This window comes from Stegostoma tigrinum, chromosome 20 (genome assembly GCF_030684315.1).
Source record: "Stegostoma tigrinum isolate sSteTig4 chromosome 20, sSteTig4.hap1, whole genome shotgun sequence".
Lineage (NCBI taxonomy): Eukaryota > Metazoa > Chordata > Chondrichthyes > Orectolobiformes > Stegostomatidae > Stegostoma > Stegostoma tigrinum.
This window is the reverse complement of record NC_081373.1, coordinates 25,104,815-25,132,195: the sequence shown is the minus strand read 5'-3', so window position 1 is coordinate 25,132,195 and position 27,381 is coordinate 25,104,815. Positions and strand designations below refer to the sequence as shown.

The 27,381-nt window shown below is 36.7% G+C and overlaps 1 protein-coding gene across 4 annotated transcripts in view; it reads left to right on the top strand.

Annotated features, from left to right (window-relative positions):
* vti1a (vesicle transport through interaction with t-SNAREs 1A) overlaps positions 1-27,381 on the top strand; it is a 349,246-nt gene that overhangs the window by 81,127 nt on the left and 240,738 nt on the right. For 2 of the 4 annotated variants that reach the window (XM_048550676.2, XM_048550679.2), the window contains exons 4-6: positions 19,138-19,221; positions 21,226-21,246; positions 23,832-23,916. In XM_048550676.2, the coding sequence (XP_048406633.1) occupies positions 19,138-19,221; positions 21,226-21,246; positions 23,832-23,916 (190 nt within the window). The remainder of the gene's footprint in view (positions 1-19,137; positions 19,222-21,225; positions 21,247-23,831; positions 23,917-27,381) is intronic. The other 2 variants (XM_048550677.2, XM_048550680.2) reach the window with 1 other exon arrangement.

Sequence of the window (27,381 nt, the reverse complement as noted above, 5' to 3'; positions counted from 1 at the left end):
CTATGCAGTGGCGACAAGCAAATGCAAATATTTTCCAAAATTAGGCATTAAAATTGAATTCTATGTGGACTGTAGTTTCATCAAAAATAAAATGATGCAATAGCTTTATGCAAAATTCTTGTTGCGTGTGTAGTGTCAATGAATTAATGTTTCTACTTCAGGTATTTATCCAAGTTTGGTTTTGAAAGCCATCTTGGCATCTATTTCCATCACCTGTCAAATCCTAACCACATTCCACTGGAAAAAAAACATTGCTTTGTTTCTAGGTTTTTTTCTTCCAATCACCTTAAACCTGTGCCCTCTGACTTTTCAAGTTATTGACTTTTCAAGTACTGGAGACAGTTAATTTATTCTATCCAAAATTTTATTTATTTTGAACAAATATAATAAATTACATGTGAGCATCCTTTGTTTTATGGAGAACGTATCAGCAAGAGTAGGCATCCAGCCCTATGAATCCCTTCACAACTCAACAAGTTACCCAGCAGGGTAATGAAACGTCTGCGAACTAACCAACCAGCTTGGCAAGCAAACCAACCACAGATCACAGTTGATCTGCCTTCAACACTTGTTCCCATATCACCTATATTCCCTTAGTACCAACAAACATGTCAGTTAGCAGCTAATTAGGTCACTTGGCTACTTGAGCCTGCCCCATCTCCCAATGAGGTCATAGTTGATTTGATTGTTCTATTTCGCATTGACTGCCGATATCCTTTAAAGCTCCCCCCCACCATAAAGAATCTATCTACTTCTCCTTCAAAAATATTCAAAGACTCTGCTTCCACTAGCTTTTGAGGAAGAGAGTTGCAAAGATTCATTACTTTCTGAGGAAAATAGAATTCTCATTGTCTGTCTTTAGTGTGTGACTATTTTGAAACAGTGATTTTTAGTTCTAGTTTCTTCCACTAATGAAAACATTCTTTCCACATCCACCTTGTCAAAACTCCTCACGATGTTTCAATCAAGTTCTTTCTGACTTTCTAAACTTCATATTCATAAACTTCAATTGATGCCGGGTTACCTGTCCAACATGTCCTCCTAAGACAACCCACTTGTTCCAGGTACTGGTCTGGTGAACCTTTTCTGAACTGCTTCCAATATATTTACACCTTTTCCCTAGTAGGGGGACCAAAACCAGAGATGGTCTCATCAATGCATAGCCTGTCTACCCTGATTTTCAATTTACCTTGCAGTAAACATTAATATCCAGTTATATTTTCTCTATTTTTTGTTTGCTAACCTTCTGTGATACATGTACAAGCACACTAGATCCCTCTGCATCTCAGAGCTCTTCAATCTCTCACCATTTTGATAGTTTTTTTGGTTCTTACTGTAGTTTCCCGCATTATACTCCATTTGCCAGATCTTTGTCCATTCACTTAATCTATCTATTACATTTTGTAGCATACTCCTGCATATTTCATAGCTTACTTCCCTACCTATCTTTGTGTTGTCATCAAATTTGGCTACCATATCTTCCATCCTTTGTTCAATCATTTATATAAATTTTAAACAAAAGTTGAGTTTCTAACATTAATCTTTGGGGCACTGCACTAGTTACACTTTACCAGACAGAAAATTACCCATTTATGCCTGCTTTCTGTTTCCTGCAAACTAAGCAATCATTTCTCCATACCCGTTCTTTATAACAACTTTCAATGTGGCCTTAACAGATACCTTCTGGAAAGCCAAACACAGTACATCTACTAGTTCCCATTTACCCACATCACACGATACTTTTCTGGAAGAACTCAAATAAGTTGGCTTTGTATTATTTGCCTTTCTAAAAACCATGTTGACTTTGCATGATTACCTTGAACTTTTGTAAGTCACATGCCATAATGTTTTTGAAAATTACTTCTAATCTTTTCTATGACAGATGTTAAACTATTTGGCCTGTATTACTTTTATTTCCTTTCATTCCTTTTTTGAATAAATGAGTTACATTTTCTGTAACCATATTCTCTACTTCAAGATTTCTGTACTCGTGGAAACATCTCCATAGCTTTCCCCAGCACCATTGTCACAGGGCCCTCAACTCCCACACTTCCACCCTCACCCCCTCTCTTCCCTCTCACTACCATCCCACCAGCATTCACATCATGAAGATCATCTCCGTCAAGATGCCACCATCAGACGCATATTCTCCTCCCCTCCCTTGTCCATCTTCTGCAGGGACAGTTCCCTTCGGGATACCCCTGGTCCACTCTTCCTTCACTCCCAACATCCACCCCACATCCGCATGGCATCTTCCCCTGCAGCCGCTGAAGGTGTAACACCTTCCTGTTTACCTCCTCCCTTGTCTTTAGTGAAGGGCCCAAATGTACTTTCCAGGTGAAGCAACACTTTATCTGCGCTTCACACAATTTAGTCTTCTGCATTTGCTGCTCACAATGTAGTCTCCTGTACATTGGGGAAACAAGAGTGCAGACTGGATGACTGCTTTGCAGAACATTTATGTTCTGCCTTCACAATAGACACCGATCTTCCAGTTGTCTGCCACTTTAACACATCACCCTGTTCCCTGGCCAACATCTTTGTCTCAGGCTTGCTGCAGTGCTCCAGTGAAGTTCAGTATAAGCTGGAAGATCAACACCTCAATTCCTGCTTGGTGACCCCACAGACCTCCAGACTCTATCAAGTTCAATTATTTTAGGGCCTGAACTCTCCCATGCCCTTGCTCCCTACCCTACATACCAGGCTTTGTTAGCACATAGTCTGCCCATTGCACGCTATCTATTGTTAGTCACTAACAGCCTCTAAGAACAGCTGTTGACCCTCCTAGACAGATCATTATCCACTCCTTTGTCTACTCAACTGCTCTTCATTCTCTTTGGGCTCTAATCCCACCTATCCTCTTAACCAGCACCCCCCACCCCCACCACCACTAATCTTCTGCATAAAAAGCAACATTTCCTAGCTACCATCATTTCTGAGGAAGCGTCATCAGACCCAAAATGTTCATTCTGATTTCTCTTCACAGATGCTGCCGGACCTGCTGATTTTCCAGCAATTTTGTCCTTATTCTTGTACTCCAGTCTCCTTATATTTTAAAGCCAGCATGATCTTTGTCTTCCAGTTGAATGTACCACTATACTAACTTTTTGTCTTCATTCCCTGAATACACCCAGCGTTCATCTTAACATTCACATTTACAAGTTTTGTACCTTTTTTTAAAAAACTCCTTTTCTAGTCTTATAACCAGTTGTACTTAATCTGCTACCTTTGTTGCTTACTCTTAATTAGTGGTGCCAAACATGGCATGATTACATATTGATATGAGCCCCTGGCCATTATATGGCTTTGGCTTAATAACAATTTGATTAATGACACTTGTTTTACACAATACTTTTTCTGTTGATGAGTTTTTAGAACTCTATTTAATAGGCAACTGCATGTTCAGTAGGTAGGGAAAGAACAAATTACTGATACTCAAATGGAGTGCTTGAGGGAATGTATGTGGGGAATCTTTTATATTGAACCGGGAGATTTCAGACTAAAGGTTATGACTGTACGTAAACTAAAGAATTTAACAAAACTTTAAAACAAAATATGTTGAAAGGGATTAACTTGCTGCTAAAGGATGTTCTCAGATTTGGCACTAAATAACAAAGTGATTATATTGTATAATGACAACTGACAAAGCTCATTATAACAGCAGAAATAGAAAATTTTAACATGGGGAAAAGTTGACACAAAGGATGACAAAATGTGACAACAGGAAATAACATGGTACATACAGGAAATGAATGCAGGTTTAATATTTTCAGGAAAGATGATATAGGTGATGCAATTAGCTTCTGTAATGCATAATGTAAAACACAGGAGATATAATTAACCTGTTCTGCAAAAAATGAAAGGTTTGAATTTCAATTTGTCTTTGAAGCAGATAAACCCTTAGAAGTAAGCTTTCCATCATAATTAAAGCTGGGGGAAAAAGGCATATTTCACAATTAAATGCTTAATTCTGTGGTTTGTACCTGTCTTTCTTTCTCTCCCGTGGCCTCTTAAATTATGAAAAACTTAATTTTTACTTAAATATGAAGATTACTTCAAAAAGAAATTGATGAAATTATCTCTCAGAATGAAGAATGAAGCTTATGTTTTGAAAATCTGTGAGGTACCTACTCTGCAAAATGCAGCAGAGTGAGAACTCCTGCAAACTTCTCATATAGATATAAGGGCACAAAATATCATCCTGCACATTCTTTCCAACCTGAGAGTAGCTCTTGAAGGCTACAATTTCATTTTTGGAAGTTGAATTTGGTTTTCAGGGGCAACTTATTTCTTCTCCTGAAATGCTTTATACACTGATGCAGTCACGTTGAAATGTGACCATCTGTATTTGTGTTGATATACTTCAGAAGAAGAATTCATCAATATCTTCAATAATTATCAATTCCATTAAACTTAAAGTTGCAACACACAGGGAAAGGGTAAGTCACTGTGCTGAAATTGCCACAAGTTAGCATTGGTCCAGAGTCATAGATTCATTAAGAATGAGAACAGATCCTTTGGTCCAACTCATCCATGCTGACCAGGTTTTCTAAACTAAAGTGGTCAGAATTGCTAATGCTTGACCCAAATTCCTCTAAGTCTTTCCTTTTCATGTACCTGTCAAAATGTCTTTTAAATGTTGTCACTGTACCTGCATCTGCCACTTCCTCTGGCAGTTCCTTCCATATACGCACCACCCTCTGTGTTAAAAAGGCCCCTTTCAAATCTTTTCCTTCTTACCCTAAACCTGCACCCTACCCAGGGGAAAAGGAACCTTTGCTATTCACCTTAACAATGCCTCTAATGATTTTATAAACCTCTAAAAGTTCACTTCTCAACCTTCAATGCTGCAGGGGGGAAAAAAATTCCCAGCCTGTCCAGCCTCTTCTTACAGCTCAAACCTCCAGTTATGGTAACATCGTTGTAATCTTTTCTGCAACCTTTCCAATTTATTAATATACTTTCTATGGCAGGGTGACCAGAACTGTACACAATACACTAAAAGTTGCCTCACCAAGTGTCCACAACATGACGTCCCAACTCCTATGCTCAGTGCTGTGACCAATGAAGGCAAGCATGCTATAAGCCGTCTTCCCAACCCTCTCTACTTGTGACAACACTTTCAAGAATCTATGTATCTAGGTCTCTCTGGAAAATGCAGCAGTATGAGAACTATGCAAACTATACATATAGATATGAGGGCACAAAATATCACCCTGCACGAGCCCAAAGGGTTCAACAATACTTCCCATGGCCCTACCAGCAACAGTGTTAGTCCTGTCCTGGTTTGTGTTACCAAAATGAAAGTATTGCATTTTTCTAATTTAAACTTAATCTACTCCTCATTGGCCCAGCTGATTAAAATTCCATTAGACAATTTCCTTCACTGTCCACAATGCCACCAATTTTGCTATCATCCATAAACTTACTAAACATTGTTGCCCATGCCCTCGTCCAAATCAGTCATTCTTTATATGACAAACAACAGCGGACACAGCACTGATCCCTGCAGAACACTGCTCTTCACAGGCATCCAGTCCAAAACACAACTCTGTACCACCGCTTTCTGCTTCTTACTGTCTGCCCAGTTAGCTCGCTCTTCCCAGATCCCCTGTGATCTAACTTCACTAACCAGCCTACCATGCAGAACCTTGTACGTTTCCAAAACAACTAACATAAGAAGCCACCAATTGCACCTTCCACAGGGTGGTGAGGTCAGAACTAATGTGTTTCCATCACATATTCACAAAGTTGGAACCTTTTATTCAGGAAGTTACTATCCATTTTACTGCAGCTGAGATCTGTGTCACCAAATTCTATTTAAAATTCAGCTGTGTCCATAACAATAGCATTCACTACAATCTTTCTGAATTGAGCAACTTTTGAGCATATGCAGTCTTGAGCTAGAAAAACCTCATTCATTTGCAAGTATTTCATTAACTCTCAGGACTTCAGGATTGTCTTGCTCTTTATTTAACTGTAAGTTTCTTTGTTGGTAGGCCTGAAATTGTAGTCCCCCCCTTCTCTTCCTGGTACTCCTTTGAAACCTGCTGCATCCCTTTTTCTGCTCTCCCTACTGAAATCTGAAGTTTCCCTGTCTCCCCCTTATAACCTGCAGCCTTCCTGTCTTAGAGATAATGGGAACTGCAGATGCTGGAGAATCCAAGATAATAAAGTGTGAGGCTGGATGAACACAGCAGGCCAAGCAGCATCTCAGGAGCACAAAAGCTGACGTTTCGGGCCTAGACCCTTCATCACTTCCTGTCCGTCCCACCAGCTCCCTTGCAGTCTTCCCATCTCCTTCAGTCACTTCACATAATTCCCATCTCCTTGCACAGTCGTCTTGTCTTTCCCTTAATCCCCTGGTCTCCTCCCAGCTTCTTTGCTGTCCCACTTCTCTCCCTCAAACTACTTTCAACCTACCTGTTCTTCCCCATGATGAGCCTATTCCATCAAACAGGAGAATTTTAAGCTTGTGATTGGAGGAGCTTCACACCTTCTATTCTGTTTAAAGGATTGGTCCTTTCAGTGAATTTCCTTGGATATTTTGGAAACTGATGGTTGATTCACTTGCTGACCCTGTGTGTTTTGAGCATTGATTCACATTACATTGATATGGTTGACAACTTTGTTGAACTGTTCCTGGGAAAAGTATCCAGCCTAAGCCTCGACGACTGGGGCCTTTGAATTTCCCTTATTAAAGTTTCAAGTAATGAACTCTGAGTTCTACATTAAATTTAATTCTTATTGTAAAATACTACTTGTGTTTTCATAAATACCTCCCTTGCTGAAGGACTTTGTTGGTTTTTTTTTCGTTTAGTTAACAATTCTCCTTTTCATTGGGAATGTCACCTTCCTACGTTCCTAATAGTTTCTCTTTGGTAGTTTTCCTGCCACTTTTCTTTTTTCAAAATTTAATTCAGGCCTTCCCTAGCTCTTCAATTTCAACTTTCTCCTACTTAACTAAATCAACAATGCATGACTAGAAAATGTTGCATGGCACTACAAGGAAGTGGACCTCCTGTGGTGCTGTAAATGATAAATTGGAGAATATTATTTTGTTATCTAACCCTGTCTTCGCTTTGATTATTTTTTTCTACGTCTGTTTGCCTCATCTTCTAACTCCTGTTTGCTTCTTGCTTCATTCTTTCTTCGACTATTTTTTTCCCTTTGCGACAGATGGGTGATAAGGTTCACTATGCTATGGAAAAGAACATTTGAGATCTGCTAGCTGTACTACTCAGAGGGAATTGCAATAATTCTGTGACTGGTGACTCTCAGCAATTCCATCCCTATTCTCTTTTGCATATCAATGGTGTTTCCGTACACTTCATTTCTATACTGTGATGCATAAATTCTCCATTTACTGTTTCCTTTACTCTTTTTCTAAACCTTTCGTGATTCCAGTTTACTTCTGTTGCTACCTCTTCCTCTTTGACCAATCCTTTTTCCTGAGTCTCCTGTTCTTCACTTTACAGGATAAGGGCAGCAGGCATCCGGTAATACCAGCACCTGCACATTCACTTCAAGCCACTCACCATCTGTCTTGGAGCTATATTGCAGTTCGTTGATTATCACTGGGTCAAAAACCTGGAACTCCCTTGTAAACAGCACTAAGAGTATACCACTCCAGATAAGTTGTAGTGGTTCAAGAAGGTATCAGATTACCACTACCTTGTTTAGGGCAATGAATTCTGATCTGACACATTCACATTGCATGAACAAATCGTTTTAAATGTTTAATTTTGAAGTGAACAGAAAGCCTCCAGTCATACTTCTCATTTCTGCTCTGAACTAAACATTTGAGCTTGTCATTTGCTGCAACTGAGCACTCTGAAACTGCACTTTGCAAACGCTCAAACAAGTCGATGAGCATTGGCTGACCATCACCCAGTGTCTCCTGGCTCACCTGTTAAAGGGACACTCATGGAGATATACAACATGGAAACAGACTCTTAGTTCCAACTCATCCATGCTGACCAGATATCCGAAATTAATCTAGTCCCATTTACCAGCATTTGATCCATATCCCTCCAAACACTTCTTATTCATTTACCCACCCAGATACTTTTAAATGTTGTAATTGTACCAGCCTCCAGCACTACTTCTGGCAGCTGATTCCATACATGCACACACTGTGTGAAAAAGTTCTTCCTCATGTCCCTTTAACATCTTTCCCCTCTCACCTTAAATCTACAGCATCTAGTTTTGGACTCTTCTACCCGGGGATAAAGACCTTGGCTGTTCTCCCTATCCATGCCCCTCATAACATGCACCAACTACAAGACACTACAATGATTGACATAAATCACGATTGCAGAGATTTAGATATGTCTGGTTTTGCCGTGGCATGCTTTTCTACACTCTTCATTATCAGTTTAACTGTCAGCCTGGTTTACTGCATTCTAGGAAATTGGGTAGACTGCACATACATACACTGCAATTCTAACTCAACTAACTGAGTTCCAATCTTGACTAAACTGTTAGGTTTGATAGAGAGATTGAGGCTTTGAAGTCAAATAAAACTCCAACAATGGCATTAAAAACTGATTCAGTGATTAATTTTCATCACTGTGTGAAGTAATTAGCATCTTTATTTTGCCGTTTGAAGTTTCTAATGCTGAAAAATAAGAAATTGAAGAAAATGTTAATATTTAAGGGCAAAAGCTTTTGTTGCAGGCCAGTGATCAAATTAATATTGCAATTATGTTAGCCACTTGGAGACATGATAAGTAATAGTCGCAGGTCATTTTTGTCATTGAACATTGTGATTCCCAATAACGTGTCCTAGGAAGCACAGTAATGTAGGATCAATCTAAAATCTAATGCTTGTATACTCTGAGCTTTTATTTACAAAGGTATGCATCACAAACATGCACCTCCTTACTCAACACCCACACTTTCAGCCTGCTGCTATGTCTAAGCACCTAAGTGATTCCCTGGTTAGCACCCACCACTTGAACGCAATTTAATACTCAATTACTACACAATCAACAAAGTGCTACAATACTACAGATAATCAATAGAGGTAAATGATGGCATTCTCACATTAAATATGTGTAGGTAATGTTTTTGTAACAGTTTTTAATGGTTCATGTGTCCTATGAAGGAATTTGAATATGATATAGATATAACTTTATATAGTTAGAGAAATTCATTTTTGAGATGGCAAAACAAACTATTTAAGATGGTTCCTGAAATAGAGAATGTAAATATTCAGGGATGGGCAGCAGCTGGAAGAAGTGTGTTAATACATTAATTTCAAAATTACCTGACAATAATGTTACATTTCTTTATTTGGCATTTACTACACTGGCTTTCTGAACTGTACAAATTCATCAGTTCTCACTACTGTGTCACTGTTTGATTTTGTTATATTGTCCTACATAGCATGTGTCATCTATATACAGTTGTTCTTATTCCACATTCTTGTTGTCTTAACAGTGATAATAATAAATGAATCTTGGTAGTAACTTGCAGAAAAGTGGAAATTAACAGTAAAAAAAGAACTTTCTCATTGAATCTGGGCAGATTGAGAATATCCTCAGCCATTTTGCTGCTTTAAGTAGTTTTCATGACTGAAATTTTGTTTTGGATACCAATAACAAGTTAAACAGTCAAAATCATCACTATTATTAACCTTTTTCTCTGATTTAGTTGCATGTAGTAAAATAAGAATCTGATGTATATATTTAATTATTGCTCCATTATTGCTGTACTGTTGATGGCTGTGTTCTTTTTTTCCTGCCAAGGCCCCATGCTCTGAAACTTTGCATCTGACGGTCCTTAAGATGCACCTTTTCAATGTAACTTTTGGCCACTTGCTTAATATCGCCTTGCGTGATTTTATTTTAGTTATAATGCTCCCATGAAGGGCCATGGGACATTAAAGGTGTCATGTAAGTAAAGTTATTGTTTGATTAACTAGATCTGCTGCAAGCTATTGAAAAGAAAATGGGTGGGCATTGGTCATAATGACTAGTCAGTTAACAATCCTTCTCTGTGACTAGAATTTTAAATTCTTAATGAGGATTTATTTTTGTTTTAATTTATTAGATCATTGTCTATTTATTAATACATTTACAATAATCCTGGGCTCTTCCTAGCATGTCACACTTAGATCTTATAAGCAAATAGGTTTTCATTTTATTCGTCACTGTTGTTTAACTTCATTGTACCATCAGAGAACAAATTAATGCACTATATTGTATTTGTGTATGTGCTGCAATATGATCATTTTTTCATTTTAATACCAAGTTACAATTCTTTTTGTCTGGCCTTGCGTTTTGTATTAATTTAACATGCAGTAGAACAGGACTTCCTTGAGGGCTGGACTTTAATTGTCATACTTTTCATTTCTTTGGGATTTTCTATTGAGTGAAGAACATGTGCTGTGCCACATTATTGCCACATTGGTAGATAATAACAACTGACAGCTAAGGCATAGAACAGTGAAATGCTTGGCTTGACTGACTACTCTAAGTATAGAACTCATAAACTATTAATAAAAGGTGTTATGAATCTTGAAGCTACGCTATAGTGAACCTATGACATTACTTGCTCTGCCAGTTGAATACTTGCCATGATGTATGTGTGTATATGGGAGAGGGGAATAATATTTTACTGATATCTTAACTCACCTAGTGATCTGTTTCATCAGTAGACCAAAATCATAGAACACTGCCTAATTTGGCATTGTCCCTTCTTTATAAATATTTTCGTTTTTTAAAAAAAGATAGGCGCCCAGGGAAACTTGAAGTAAACCCAGTATGATACTTATGTATACAGTGTAGTGTTTAAGCTGCCCATTGTGATTTAATGAATTATTAAATAATTGATTGTGATATGGCTACCATTCAAATGGTTTTAGTTACTCATAATACTGCAGACTAACTTTATTTGGCCCATTTTAAGTTCTATACTGAGATTCTGGTTGCAAATCATTTATTTCAGCCCAGTGGACATTTTATACTAGATGTGGATTTTTATATTTGTTTGAATGGTATGACGTGCTGTAGCGCTGCTGTAATAATCATTTCATAATATTTAATTTTATAAAAATCGTTGATAGTTAAAATCACTATCTTTCTCTAAATAGACTACCGTGTTGCTGCTTGAGTCAAAGTTACAGCATCTGGCGATTTCTTATATAGCTTGGAAGCTACTCTGTCACTTGTATTATAAAAGATAATGTGAAACAATACAAGCTATCATTTTTCAGAGAGTCAGTGCAACTTTGCACTTTGTTATGCAAACTATTTTGGAGTTGGAATACAACTTTACTGAAATTCAAAGATATTGGGATGAGTTACAAACAGTCCATGTTGGATTCAGCTATTTTGCACTATTTTTCAATATACATGACAAATTATGTTGATAACTTCATTTGTATTGCTGAAAATAGAGCCCCTTAGCTCTATAGCAATGACAGCTATTAAACATACAGCAAAATTATTATTTTCATGCCTTATTGGCATTATCTTTAAAAAATGGATGGTTAGAAATTGAAAATAGTAAAAAAAAATTGATCAGCGTGGATAAGTTCAAATTTCATCAACTTTATTTTAGTGATATTATTTGAACACAGCACAGTTCTGGTTTTGGGACGACTTTTTCTATAAATTGAGTTAGGCAATGCCACAGATTAAGGCCTTGGACACTATTGAACATTATTTTCCTTGTATTCAATCCATCAAATATGCTAACTCATGCCATATTATTTTAAATAGTTCCTTTTTCATATATTTTTCATTGGTCATGCTGATCTTCCCGATTTCAAGGTAACTTGTGTACTTCTCGATAGTTATGGAGCGTGCAGCACAATTTCAATGATCGGTATCAATTCTAACTAGCTACAGTATGGATAAGATTGATTCTCTGTTAAAGATATTCCTTTTAATGTCTACCAAAATCCAGCAAGCCTTATCCCCAAAACAGAGCCTACCTCTGTTCTTCTGCCTTCCCATGGTAACACACCTGAAGCCTTGAGTATTTTTTTGGGGCAGAGAAAAACTGGCAGAATGTGGAGGCTACTCGTTTCATTTTGTCACAACTTATTTTTCCTGTGCAATTCAGATGTTTTCTGCTTTATATTCAAAACCTATGCTTAACATTTTATGTTGAGAAACGACCATGAAATAGAAAGGTTTGGTAGCGAGGCTGACAAGATGTAATTTATTTAAGCAATGAAATGATAAATTAACAGTAGTTAGGTTAGGTGAGATAAAGTTTTCAAGACAGGAAATAGAATAAGATAACAAGATTTCATAATTTTGAAGTTCGTAGGAAGAATCAATTAGGCAGAAAATAGTCTCCATTTCAACAGCATGGGATAAAGAGAGAGGGAAGAAATTGTTTATTTATTACTTTGCATTTACAGGAACACAATGGGTTTTTTTTGTTGTTGAAATGGGAGTTGTTTGATGTTAAGTAAGAAATGGATCCTTGGAGAAAAAAGATATTGAAGTTTTATTTGAGCTGAAATTGTGGAACTAAGCATATTATGGATGAAGCGCAAGCACTGATTCAGTAAAGGTTAGGGGTGATGGCTAATGTTTAACCTTGCAAAACACATGAGTTTTACCTACTTATTAATTAAAAGAGGCAATTTTCAATGCCTCAATAAAAGGAATGAAGAAGATCAAAGCAGAATAATTAATCTGTTTCACTGTCAGATGTTTGGAGTTTGTTAACACTGGGGATATCAGAAGAATATATGGAATCACCAGGAAAAGGGTTTACCTTTCGCTTTAAATAAAGGCTCAAGTTTCACAGTTCTTTTCTGAAATTGGTGCAGGAATGGGTTGTTTGGCTTTGTGCGCCTGTCCCGCATTTGGTATGATTATGGTTATCTGATTATGGCCTTAACTCCATTTGCCTGCCAGCCTCTCTCTAACCTTGGACACTCATCAGTCAAAAAGCTTTCTAATTAAATGTTGAATATATTAAATGATTTCAATCTCCCCTATTTTCTGGGGAAAAGAAATCCAAACATAAACTATCCTCAGCAAAGAAATTCCTCCTCATCTCCATCTTAGAAAGGTGGTCCCTTATTTTTAAACTGTCCTCTACTGTTCTAGCTTCTGTCACGGGGGAAACATCTTTTCTTCTTCTTCTCAGCATTTATCCTGTCAAGCTTGTTCGGAATTTTATATGTTCCATTAGGATTACCCTTCATTCTTCTAAACACCAACAATTCTGAGCCCAACCTCCTCAACCTTTTCGCATAAGTCAAACACCTCATCTCAGAGTGAGCCTCCTCTGAACATGTTTGTCCATTCTTAAGCAAAGTGACCAAACTGTGTGCCTTACCCTAGATATAGCTTCACCAGACTCTGTACAGTTGCAGCGAAGATTTCCCTACCTTTAAACTCATTCCTGCTTGCAATAAAAACCAACATTTCCCTCTGATATCCTTGTCACAACTTAGTTTCTAACCTGTTTTCAATCATCAGCCAATTTGGCTGCAATAAAGTTGTTCTTGGTCAAATTATTAATACAGACAGCAAGTAGTTGAAGCCCCAGCACTGATCCCTGTGGCGCTCTACTTATTACCGTTTGCCATCCTGAAATGACTGATTTGTGCCAAGTCTGTTTCTCATTAGCTAATTCTGTAGCCATGCAAATATATAATTCATGGCTATAACTCTTACAAAAGCAAAATATTACAAAGGTTGGACATCTGAAATAAAAAGAGTTCAGGAATGAAAAGGAGTCATACTGGACCTGAAGCCCGAAATCTTTGTCTGTCCACAGATGCTGCCAGACCCGCTGAGTTTCTCCAGCAACCTGTTTTTATATACCATGAACTCTTGCCTTGTGCAGAAAATATTTCACACATAGCTATCTCACCCCCTGCACCCTAGCTAAATCACATGCTAATCATTTTCTAAACGGAAGCATTTTATGTATCCTGTTATGTAACCTGACTTTGTAATTCTTTGTAATACTTTATGTTTACACGGCATTTATGTGAGAGATGATAAAACTAGTTGGTTAAATCTTTATACGTTTACTTGAAAGCAGCCAACGGTCTACATATTCACAAAAATGATCCTGGGAATGAAGGCTTGTCATATGAGGAGTGATTGAGGATCCTGGGTCTGTACTGAACAGAGTTTATAAGGATGAGGAGGATCTCACTGAAACTTACAGCATAGAGGCCTGGATAAAGTGTATGTGGAGACGATGTTCCAATGAGTAGAAGAGACTAGGACGCAACGGTACAGTCTCAGAGTGAAGGGATGACCCTGCAGAACTGAGTTGAGAAGGAATTTCTCCAGCCAGAGGGTGGTGAATCTGTTTAAACTCATTGCTGCAGAAGACTGCGGAGGTAAAGTCATTGAGTGTCTTTAAGATACTTGGTTAGTAAAGGGATCAAAGATTATGGGGAGGAAGATTGGAGAATTAGGTTGGGAAACATCTGCCGTGATGAAATAGCAGAGCAGACCCATTGGGCTAAATAGCATAATTTTGTTCCTATAATGAATGGGCTTATGGTACGAACAAGAACTTGCTTTATTTTTGAATAATGTCTACTTGGATATATGTCGGTTTGGGGCTGCAGTTATTTCACTATGAAAGCTGCCTTTTTACGTTAAACAAAATATCTCCTCTCAATTGGCTTTTAGTATGAACGTTTTGCACAATTGATTTGGCAAAGTTTGAAAATTGTTAAGTAATTTCTAATGATTTTGGACTCAGCCTCTAAATTCTACATGCACACTAAAGCGATGAGTATTTGATGTTCTGTCCTGCTGACCTCAACCCCTTTGACCTCCATGTCAAAGTTTGACTCCCTCAAGGTGAAAATAAATAGAAATGAAAAGAATATGCCTCCTTGCCTGTTATCCAGTTCAAGTGCCAATTCATGAGGAAGCAGTTTATTGAAGGTGCTAAAAAGTTAGTATGTTGTTTGTACCCACTCACTCAAAGTCCTGTCCATTTGTGGGTAAATGGCATCAGAGGTCTCTCCTGTTTCCAGGAAAATGCCTGGCACAAAAAAGCACAATTTTGGGAGGCCTGGCAGCAACTGTCGAGAAAGAAGCAAAGTTAATGTTTCAAGACCAATTTGACTGTTCTTCAGAACCAGCTAAATGACTAGCATGTTGATGCTGTACAAATGTATTGTTGCCTCATTTGTTTAACGTATTGCTTTGTAATGTTGTTTGTTGATTTGGCTTTTTTGACCATGTAACCTCTACAGTTATTATTGCTCAGTATGTAACAGAAATTATAATAAATCTATATATCAATTTTAGTTTTCTGTTTAACTAAAATAATGTCCAAAATTAATTTGGAGTGAAGAAGTGAGCAGCTTCTATGTTAAAAATCATCACTTAGAGCTATACTGAGCTACTTGAAGCAAGGATGTCTCAGGTTTGATCACTGCTTTGTGCTGATTAGCAGATAAGAGATGTGGCAGTTGTAATTAGAATTCAGTGTCCTTAGACCAGGAGGAAGACCCAGCCAGAGACCATGCACCCAACAGCAATCCAGTGATCTTTAATTGAAAAGTGTGCATGTTATTGTCAAGTGAAGATATAACTAGGACCTGTCTGTATGTGATCCATGCTTGAATACCTTCTTTGTAGTCTTAGACTGGAAAACTGGCTATTTAAGAGCATAAGATCATAAGATGTAGGAGTGGAAGTAAGGCCATTCAGCCCATCGAGGTCACTCCGCCATTTAATCATGGCTGATGGGCATTTCAACTCCACTTCCCTGCACTGCCCCTGTAGCCCTTAGTTCCTTGTGAGATCAAGAATTTATCAATCTCCGCCTTGAAGACATTTAACATCCCAGCCTCCACTGCGTTCCGTGGCAATGAATTCCACAGGCCCACCTCTCTCTGGCTGAAGAAATGTCTCCTCATTTCCATTTTAAGTTTACCCCGTGTAATTCTAAGGCTGGGCCCACGGGTCCTAGTCTCCCCGCCTAACGGAAACAACTTCCCAGCGTCCACCCTTTCTAAGCCACACATTATCTTGTAAGTTTCTATTAGATCTCCCCTCAACCTTCTCTAATGAATACAATCCCAGGATCCTCAGCCGTTCGTTGTACGTTAAACCTAGCATTCCAGGGATTATCCGTGTGAATCGCCGCTGGACACACTCCAGTGCCAGTATGTCCTTGAGGTGTGGGGCCCAAAATTGGACACAGTATTCTAAATGGGGCCTAACTAGAGCTTCATAAAGTCTCAGAAGCACATCGCTGCTTTTATATTCCAACCCTCTCGAGATAAACGACAACATTACATTCGCTTTCTTAATCATGGACTCTACCTGCAAGTTAACCTTTAGGGAATCCTGGACCAACGCTCCCAGATCCCTTTGTACTTCAGCTTTATGAATTTTCTCACCATTTAGAAAATAGTCTATGCCTGTATTCTTTTTTCCAAAGTGCAAGACCTTGCATTTGCTCACGTTTGGAAGAGATAATGTAGTCTAACAATACTTTAAAGGACTGTGCCTTTAGAAGAGGAGAGAAAATTGTTGTGTGAAAAAGATTAAAAATAATAGAGTTGTGAAGCATTTGTGTTCAATGGAAGTGTTTTTTTTTAAGAATTCCATACCCCTTCGTGAGAAATTCCTTTCATTATAGAAATGTCTAACATGGCCTGGCCAGCTATGTTAGCGAAATTAGTGTTGTTTAGTGGAGGGATAAATATTGCTCATACAATCTTCTACGTCCACATTGAAGACCAGGCGATGCCTTGGTTTAATTGTTCAATCAACGTTTCCCAAAAAATTGCAGTTAGTGGAGGAAGGTTTGAGCCCACAACCATCTGAATTGGAGGTAAGAATGCAGTCACTCAGCTAATACTGACAACTATCAAAGGGAAGATAGTTCCTATTTATGTTAGTTAGTTTCGGTATAATATTCTTCACATTCCTAGAGTTTAGTGAATTACTGATTTGTACTATTGTCATTCTATCGATTACTGATAAATCTGATTGCAGTTTTTTTGTAGTTCACAATGCGAGCTTGTTTAAAATCTAAATTGTCTTCCCAAATTTCAATTGTTTTTATTCATGCTGATGTCAGCAAGATTTATTGCCCTCTCCTAAATTTCTGCACCCTTCGTTGGGTGGCATTTGCCGAAGGTTTAAAGACTACTCAAAGGATTATTTCAACAAGCAGGAATCTCACACCTTGCGATAAACTACATTCTTTTCAATATTGGGCATGCTGTGTAAATTAGCTGAATTTATGCCTGCATTTATTCAGGTTTTCAACTTATGCTATTGATCGCAAATAGCTGAAATCAGTACGACTGTTGATGTTAACCTCAATATTTTTGACATTTTAATCAACTGCTTTTTTCGACCTGTTTTCATGTAGTTTATAACATTATAATCTTAAATGAGTAGAGTCTAAGAAATAACTTAATTGTTGATTTAGCAATGATGGGTGTCAATCTTTTTTTCTGTTTCATCTTGCAAGTGCCCATTTGGCCAGATTGGCACTGCAGTCTCTGGGCTACATCTTCTCCATATGTAGCTGCCATATAATCTTGCTCCCTCTTTCTAAAATGCCTTTAACTGGATCTCTAAAGATTAAAAATGTTTGCAGAGAAAGTAATAGAAATGGGCGAAAAATAGCTGCTGAATTAGAGGGAAAAACTGAAGCTGTGTTTTGAATAGTTCAGATGATGTCTCTTGAAAAGCTGTCCCCTGCCAGGCCTGAACGCTCAGCACAAGATGCTGCTGCCCTTTTGATTCCAATCACACTCAACACTTCCTTTTCTATTCTTCTCACATAACATTAAGGAGTGTGTTAAAATGTACTTTGCTATTAATAGTTGTTTTACGTGTTGAATTTTGTTTGCTAGACAGTTTATATATTAGAAGGTTTGGATCATGCAGTTTCATACAGTTATGAGGAAGATTTTAATAACTTCTCACTTTTCAGGTTGTGCTTGAGGAAATCTGTAATAATTTTCATGCTGATTTGTAATGTTTTAATTTGTTTTACACTTTGTAGCCTGTTTATGCTTCATATCCTAATCAATTCTGTTGATAAGATGATGAAACATTAGGAATATTAGGTGTTTAACCTTAAATGAAAACTTAATTTTGCTGATTGAAGTATTCAATTTTTTGCGTTGTATCCAATTCTAAGAAAGGAGATAATTGTGATGTCGTGACTACTAGTTAACACAATTTTGCATATAAGATTGTGAGTTTTGTATTTGGACAGTTTAATGCAATTTACTTGTTTTCCTGCAACTTAAAATGATTTCTTTTGGAAACTTCTTTAATTTTAGTAACTTCATATAGCATCTGAGTTTTTCAGTTAAAAAGTGGGTGTTATTGTAATAAATTAACTCATTTAAAACAGGAATCTTTTTGATCTACAAATGCTTTTCTATTTAATGCATCTGCCTGTTTTGGACTTACGCAGATAAAAAAAAGAGATTAAAAAGAAATTAAAGCCTATCAGCTCATTGTGTTGATTGTTCAAAAAATGTGCGTTGTTAACTCTTATTCTGAGTAGCTTAATGTTAGGATAATTATCAACTCATTTTCAAATTTTTATGAAGATCTAATTTCAGTTTACTCAACTGCATTCTATTTTTAACTGTACTTTGTTATGTGCATGAACTTTGCTGAACAAAGTTTCATAATGCTATGTACAAATATTTATGCATACTGTTAACAAGTGATAGCTTGATTAATTTTGCAAAAAAAAATCCATTTTTTAACCAGCAATCCACTTTTGAAAAGTAAATACTGGAAATTTGAATAACTTGTAAGAAGAATAACTTAGCTTTCTCTTAAAATAGCTAATCAGTGTGAATTGATTTTAAGCATGAGTTCTCCATGTTTTTAACTGCCTGCTCCCAACCAATTCTTCTAACAAACGAGTTCTGTGGGGTGAAATCAAGAGCATGAAACCTACTCTTTCAAGTCATTTTGGATTAAATCCCAATACTGGATTGGTGCTATATTTCTTTAATTTCTGATATATCTACATGTGGAAACAATTTCCGTGTAAGTGGTCAGCTGCTAAAGTGGATCAGTTTTGTCTAAGTTTTCCATTAGGGGGCTCTCCTGCTGTAGGAAGACTATGCTTAGAATAATTCGTAAGCCTACTTTCTAACACAAATTTTGCTCTTTTTCCTTTCGTTTCCAGAAAAGGTCACGGATCGCCTACAGTGATGAGGTAAACCTTCGAAATGAGCTCCTAGGGGAAGATGGGAATACCTCTGAGAACCAGGTAGGGCCACTAATCAGCATACCCTTGTGGGTGGCTTGAGGGTGATGAAGGTCAGCAAATAGTACGTCTTCTCAAGCTGCTCACTAACAGCATTAACAGCAACTCAAGTGGAAATACATTGTTTAATGTAAAGCTCAGCCACAACAAACCTCTGATTTTAAACCATTTAAGTTTTAATCACAGTACAGAGAAGACATGTAGACCTTCTAAATATTATCTGATAGAGACTTTGTATTTCATGAGCAAATTTCCAGCTTAGAACAAAATCTGCAAGATGTCAAACTTTGCTTATAAGTTTTTTTTATTAATGTTAGTAATATGGCTGGAAACTGTGAAGTAGTGAGCTCTAGCGATAGTGCTGGGTGGGGGGGGGCTTACTGTGCAAGAAATACACCATACTGCAGTTTTAGCGCAGGGGTTGATGCCGGTCAATTTAATTCCCGAAGATCTAAAGGAGGTCAGTATCATCTCATATAGCCTTGGCAGAGCAGATCATTATGAGCAACAAATCTGTTAGTTGCATGGCATGGATTTATGACGAAATGAATGGTGAACCTTTATAAGTTCTGAAAATTGTATGTTCACGTAGCGATAATGTGTAAAGGACATTTAATAGAGTTCAGCGTTTATTCGTTATCTGTATGCGGGCAGAGAAGGAATTGGCGTTATCGCTTTTCATAATTCTGCAGTTTCGTGCATCACGTGGTCTTCACATACTGTGGCGCAGTTTCGATTTCAGTCACAGCAGCAGTCTGGCCACTAGAGATTCTGCCGGTTCAAACCAGCGCGTACCAGATTTTTCAGGTTACAAAGAACAGATTACCACTCATATCGAATACCATATTGAAAATCTTTGTTTGAAAATCCTGTGATTATCATAACTGAAATGGCAGCACTTCGTTCTTAATGACGATAATGAAAGAAATGCAAAATGTAATCGTAAAATTCCAGATTGTTACTGCTTCCACTATGCCATTGTCTTGTCAAGTTGAATACTTTTTTTTGTTAATATGAATTAATATGTACCTCAGCATGGTACAAACAAAACCTGAAACCCATTGCAAAACCATCTTCAAATCCATAGAGAAGCTTTAAAATCAGCCAAGCAGCACAAACAAGATAAAGCGCATTTTGTTTGGGTTCTATTGTAAGACAGCTGCGCCATGCTTCGTAGTACTTATGGTTATGACCAGAGACGAGGTCGTCTCTTCCGCTTAGTTTTGCATTCTGGCCCATTGAGCATTCTGGTCATTTGAGGCAGTGACTTAAGAAAGAATATGCCTGTTTTGCAAACTGCAAGACATTTTGACAATCATAACCATCAAATGGTGTTTATTTCTGTTAAGTGAATAACTTGATAAACTACCTTGTGGGAACATTAAAATATCTCACCATAAAATACTTTTCTGTTTTCTTTCTCTCTCTTACCAACTGTTTATCCTCTCCACCTTTGTAATTTTGCATTGTGTTTGAGTTTTTCTGAACGTAACTTTTTTATCTTACGAATTCAATGAATTAAATTGCATACCTCTTTACAACTTGGCGCAGTTAGCCCCATTGTATGTATCCATTTGGTTTCACTCAAGCTATTAAGATTGTTTTTAATTATAGCTGTTAAATGGTAATTGCAGTGGGATCTGCATCAGAACCTTGAAATAATACTCCATACTCTCCTTGCCTCTTTAAAATCATCACTAAGGAGCCCCTCGTTCTTTCTTTGAAGACTGCGACAAACATAGCTCTCACATACTAAACAAGAGAGAAATGATTGTAACCGTCTGTGTTGACAAAGGAAGAGCTAATCTTTGTTCTTTCAAAATGTGATTTTGAAAATTCTCTTTGCGTGAGCCTTTTTAGGCTTTAAAGAAGCTCTTCTATGATTTCTTAATACTAAGTATGTAATTGTAAACAGATAAATTGTCATAGTTAATGTTATACCCAACTGTATGACAGATGTTTCATCCCTGCCATTTCTTTCTTTTTCATCTTTCTGTGCGTTCACAGTTGATAAAATTGCGTGAAGAGGTGAGTGTATCGTGTTTGTTGTTAGGTATCTGTGTTTGGAAAACATTGGTGTTTTCTGTCAACTGTTAATTTTTTTGAGAACCGTGTTGCAGACCATACAGGATTTCTTTAAATTTTGCTTCTACATTATGTAAAGTAATCTGTATAATTTATCCAAAACAAGTATACTTACTATTTGAAGAGCTGGATTAATTAGTCTAGATTGTTATTGCAATGTGTCTGACCTTCACATCAGGTCCTATCTGCGTTGATCTGAACACATTGTTCTAATGATTTCGAAAAAAATTTCAAGGGAAGCTTTGAAGTGGCTTTAGCTGCTGCGATCTGCTGGCCACATCTCACAGATATGTCACCTCTGCCAGGAGGGAATAGGAAAATCACGTTTCGAATGGTAATGATAACATTCTAATCACTTCTCCTTTGAAGATTGAAGCAAGATACACTGTCAGTATCCCAGACTGTCAGTGCTCAAGGCACCAAGGCATCTTGGTCTAGGTGTATTAGCTTAAGTGAGCATGTCAATACAGCTGCATCAGGGAGATCCATAGGGGCTCATTAGAGCAAGGCAACTCACTTCTATGGACATGATTCAGATTGTTCATATGGCACCATTTTTATTAGAAAGTGTTTCTCCAATTTTAAGTGACATCTGTCAGCGAGGAAAGTTCTTGGTGAAGCTTTCTGACTGTCAGACTCAAAAATGGTCTTGAAATGTGGTAGCCCCTCTTGTTTTTTCCATGTGATTAGTTTGTATGCCTTTTGACAGCATGAATAGAACTTGTAACAAACCAGGGTCTAGTCTTTTTTTCTGTGAAAGAAAGTAGGATTAAAATTCTCTAAAGAAAAGAGTTGATGGCCGTAAAGTGGTAGGAAGCAACATTGCCAGTGAGATCCTATCCTGTATGTAAAAATCTTTTATGTGCTTCTTCTTTTTTGTGTGGTAGGAGTTCTTATTTTAAAAAAAACTTTATAATTAATAAACTTAACACATTTATGGTTACTTCACTGATAGAACTTTTTTCTTTCAGTTGGAGTAAGTAAAAAGAACAAGTAGCTTTGCTTTAATATTTCAGTAACCTTCTGTATTGATTCACCTAAATTCAAGATTTGGTTATTCAAATCTATGTATATTGTGTCTACTCATTTTAAAGGTGATGTAGCCACACTGCTGTAATCTACAGATAATATTTATTCTGAATAGCATTATCCAAAATACATTTTCTGAGGTTCATTTGACATTTTTCTGTTTTTCTTGTGGAAATAAGCTTCAATTCCAATATTCAAATTCTATCATGATGCAGTAAAGTCAAGGGATATGTCCACTGATTAAAGGCTTCTTCATTTTAGAATGGCCTTAAAAAGCCAGTGTGTCTTAATGATGACAGTAACAATGACAATAAAATGTTACAGATGTTTTGTATATAAGATATGATAATTGTGTGGTGGCTCTGCTTATCTAAAATTCTACTTATCTTATTATACTGCTATTTATTTCAACTTGTGTGGCACACTATTGGAGCCTAATTATTCAATGGAACATCAGTTTAAATAAGACTCCTGGCATTCACAGAGCCCTCCGTATTTTGCTGTAATGAGCATAAAATCCCAAGTGAAATTCTGTGGGAATCCATAATAAGACACTTTAGAAAAATATAAGTAAAAACTATTAAAGATCAGAACTACTATATGATTGTTTTCGGGCTGTGATCTATTTCTAATAATCAATAATATACAGCAAATCTAACTATTGCACTTATTCTATTTTTCAGTGAAAACAGAACATTCAGCATTTTACATAGTTCGTTTTATAAGTAAAAGATGAACTGTTTTCAAAACAAAACAGAACAGTAATAGAAACTGATTTATGAGAGCAAAAATATGCTATTTATTCTGTGACATTAGATACTAGAATTTGTTACATTGCACCCGCATGTTTGAATGGACTCATGTTACATATTTACATTGTTGTAGATTAACTGCAGTTAGATTAGTTTTAATGATAGTTTTCAAGATGGTAGTTTTCATTGGTTTTTGAAATACATTTTCAAAGAATTCTAGTCTGTTTAGCTTTGTACAAAGAAATTGTTGATTTCAGACAAGAATTTCATATTTGAGACTGTTTGGCCTCTACTACTTAGTCTAACACAACTTCCAATAGTCTCACTCAACTTTTTGTGTGTATTCACACCATCGAACATGTTGTTTCCAGAGCTCTTTATAGATGTATGGTGTTTAGAATTTAGGCTTTATTAAATTCCGGAGGAAAGCAAAATGCTTTCATACTGCAGTTACTTTGTGCTATGACATGTACTTCACCTTCAGTTACTAAAAATAGCAAAATAGTACTTCGTAACTACTGAAAATATCAGTGAGTCCTTGGAAACAAGAAATGGAGCAATTTTAGAAAGTGGATTTTTATTTCTCCTTTTGAGCTGAACTTAGCTCTTCATACAAATCATTGCAATGCCTCTCTCCAAAATTTAGCTTGTTGTTTTCTCCCCCCATACAGTTCCTTTGCTGTTGAGTTAGATACAATTATGCCTAGTACTTAAGTGTGTGTATAATCACCTACAATTTTGTTTCAGAGAGCATGCCTGTTGGATAACACAGAGCGGTTGGAAAGGTCAACACGGAGATTGGAGGCTGGATACCAACTAACCGTTGAAACTGGTAAGGATTTTTGAGACTGAGCAAATTATATGGCTTATGCACAGTAGTGTTCATGACTCATGACATTTCTGGCACATTTCAAAGAGGGGAAAAAGGCAACAACCATAGATGTGGTTTACATATGGAGAGGGGATTGGATGTTATTTTGTGCTCCTCTCAAACTTGAAGGCTTGTTATTACTAAAACAGTTCTTGATGATACTGTATCTAAATATGTATTTGAATAGTGTTAAATTAAAATATGATTACTTGCATAAATTGTTTGCAGAAACATGAATCAATATTCCTTTCCTGTGCAAAACGCATATTTGAAAGATGTGGTTATTAAGAAATCACTGTATTTATAAACTTGTACCTAATTCTTTGACTATACAGTTTGCACAGAGGAAAGCTTGAATTGTTTTTAAAGGGTGTTTATGTGATGATAATATTCAATCAAAAGGCTGGTTAATGCAATAATAAATCACTTAGTGATTAGGCATAGAAAATTCAGACTTCGAATGTTAAAAAGATGATTTATTTGGTTCAGTATTTACTATTCAGTGATAGTTTGAATTCATGGTATTCAGTTCTGAGAAGTAAAATAGTTGCGTGGATATTTTTCATTCATATGTAATGTTTTGCCTTTAAAAGGAAGCTAACAAATGATATAATTCAAGCTTGAGGTCAGGTGGACCAGTCTTGCAGCATTATACTCAGAATCAAACCTCAAATTCATCTTGAACAGTTCAGATGAGGAGTCCTATGGAGAAATAGCAAAAAGAAAATGGCAAGAACAATATCTGACATGATACTAAGAGTGGTAAGGAAAGGAAGCGGAAAAGGCTGAACGCAGTGTTATCATCACTTTTGGAAAAAATAAGCTATTGAGTGAGGACGAAAGTTGAAGGTTGGAGAGTATTGCACAAAAGGAAGGCAGGAGCAAAAGAAACATCAGTATGGTTTACTGAGAGGAGGTTTAGTTACAAACAGAAAAGCAATGCTGCTTATTGATTTCAGGATGGATAAGAGGCAGACTGACTGCGGAGGAAAAACAAAAAGTGCATCGACCTTTTGGAAGTCTCTTCAAATAATGGCAAGCTGTAGATACTGATCAAAAAAAAGTACTGTGTCAGTACAGGTAAAGTTAATTACAAGTAGGCCTGGACAATTTTTTTTCTTGTGCTGGATTAAACTAAAACAGTGATCGAGAAGCAGAGAAATCGAGTAATGTCAAAGTTTTCCTTAAAGCACAGGTCAGTCGTGTTCAAAATGTCTACTATATTTTCTTCCTGTTTTGACATGATGTGTAATACATTTGGGTGCAATATATCTTGTTCCTAAATAATACATATACAGACTCAGACCAGAAAGCTCCATGTTTGATCCATGATCTGTGTTTACATTGGCCAATCTCAGTTGGGCCAGCGATAGAGCTGCTAGACTTATTACTTGGAAGCTAAAGAAAATATTTTTTGACAGCATTGGTTTAGCTTAGATGTCTTTTTGGTGGGTAAAAGGATGGTACACACCGTCATGGCTTACATCCAATTAATAGCTGTATGGACATTCAACAAAATATTGGAGAATGTGTAATGTGCATTGAAGTGCAATGCAGCAATGAGTTGGTATCTTCAAGAAATGAGGGGAAAATTTCACAAGGAAGAGATGTGATCTAAAACAGTAAAGAAAATAGGCTATTAATATTTCGAGTATTAAACTCATTATTAAGCTAAAATAATTTTAAAACATTTTAAATGGGATGATCAAATGCCTGATCCATAATGAGGCTATTTTTACAGATTGAATTATAAAAGTTTTTAACTGCTCCCTGGCGTAAATATACAAGTTTTATTTTGTCATCTTGGAACTTTACTTTTGATTTTTTTCCCCTGAGATTTGCATCTTTTGTAACCGTTATTACAATGTTCATTGTGTTTTCTGTATGGTTGTGTTACATGACTAGATGATAATGTTTTGTAATCATTCGTTTTACTAGAGCTTGGATAATAAGGGGTTAGTTTTACTGAGAAATCATTACTCTGCTTTGGAGAGATGTGACACCTCAGTGTATAGGCTAATAGATGGGTGATGGTTTGACAAAAGACAGCGATTTAAATCTAGGGGTTCTGAAGATGTAGGAATCCTGAGATTCAATTACATCTATGCATTTCATCAGTAACCACTCCATTCTTAGTAAAATAAAAACAACTATCTATCCGAGGTAGAATGTATCCTTGGGAAAGCGAGTATAATGTGGATGCCAATTGATGGTTGCTTTTTTTTGTCCATATTTTTCTTCACACATTGAGAGTTGAAGTTTCACAAATGTCATAGGTGACTATGTAAGAATTCAGCTAGATTGTATGCACACTGATGCAATTGGACCATTTCTTGTGGTAGGAAAATAAATAGCATCCATTACAGAGAGTCGGAAATTGTTTCTTCATTTAGCAGAGGTTAGTTTCCCACAATGATCTGAATACAATGAGGGTGCAGGTTCTCCTGGACACCTAGTGTCTCGTGCAAATGAGATTTGGGAATATGTATTTGTTGAGTGATTTATTTATGTGGGAAATGGTCTATGCACATAACTGGAAAAAAGCATATGGCTGAGTAATGAGAGCAAAATTGATGTCAGTCAGAATTATAGTTTTCCTTAAAATTAAATATGCAAGATCTAGTATGATGACATCTGAACTCATGTAAGAATTGGATAACAGTGTAAAAGATGCAATTCTGTTACGTCACAAATATTACAGTTGCATCCCTTTGTTTGATACTGGGTGTGTAATTTTGATTTTCACAGGTAAAAAATATTGATTTCTTCAGATGTGAAATATAGGATGCTAGCTGAAATGTATGACTAAATTGTTCACAAGAAATCCAGATTTTCTCTGATAAAAGTAATAAGTAAATTGAGGTAATTTCTGTGAGCAAAATGAATTTTGTAATGCAGAAGATCTGGATTATTCATTCTAAGTGGAGCTTTTTAGTAAGAAACTGAATTTTTTTAATATAATAAGATGAATCCAGTATATATGTGGAAAGTGACCTGTCTCTGCTGCTTCTATTAGGACCTGTTCCAGTTGTGTAACGTCATCAGAATATCATGCAATAGTTAATATTTCTACATGTATAATATGGTATAGTATTTATTACTAGTGTCATTGCAGGTGACTGAAAATAATGTCAGTGGAATTAATGTTTGTATTTAAAGCTGAACAATTAAATGCAGCATTATGTGAAATATTTTAGGGACACTTAACATTATGAGGTCATGATCTGAGCAGGAAAAACGTTTTATTGCAGGAAATAAAAATCTCTCAAAACAAACGGAATGGTTTTCACATTTAAGCCATTTCACTGCTGCTCAGCTCTTTCTGGAAGCATTCAGCAGTAAATGGCTTCTGGTGCTATTAGGCTGGCCTGAGAGGCTTTCGCTCCTGGAAGTTCATTGAGGTTGGGTACAAGACCAACTCTGCAG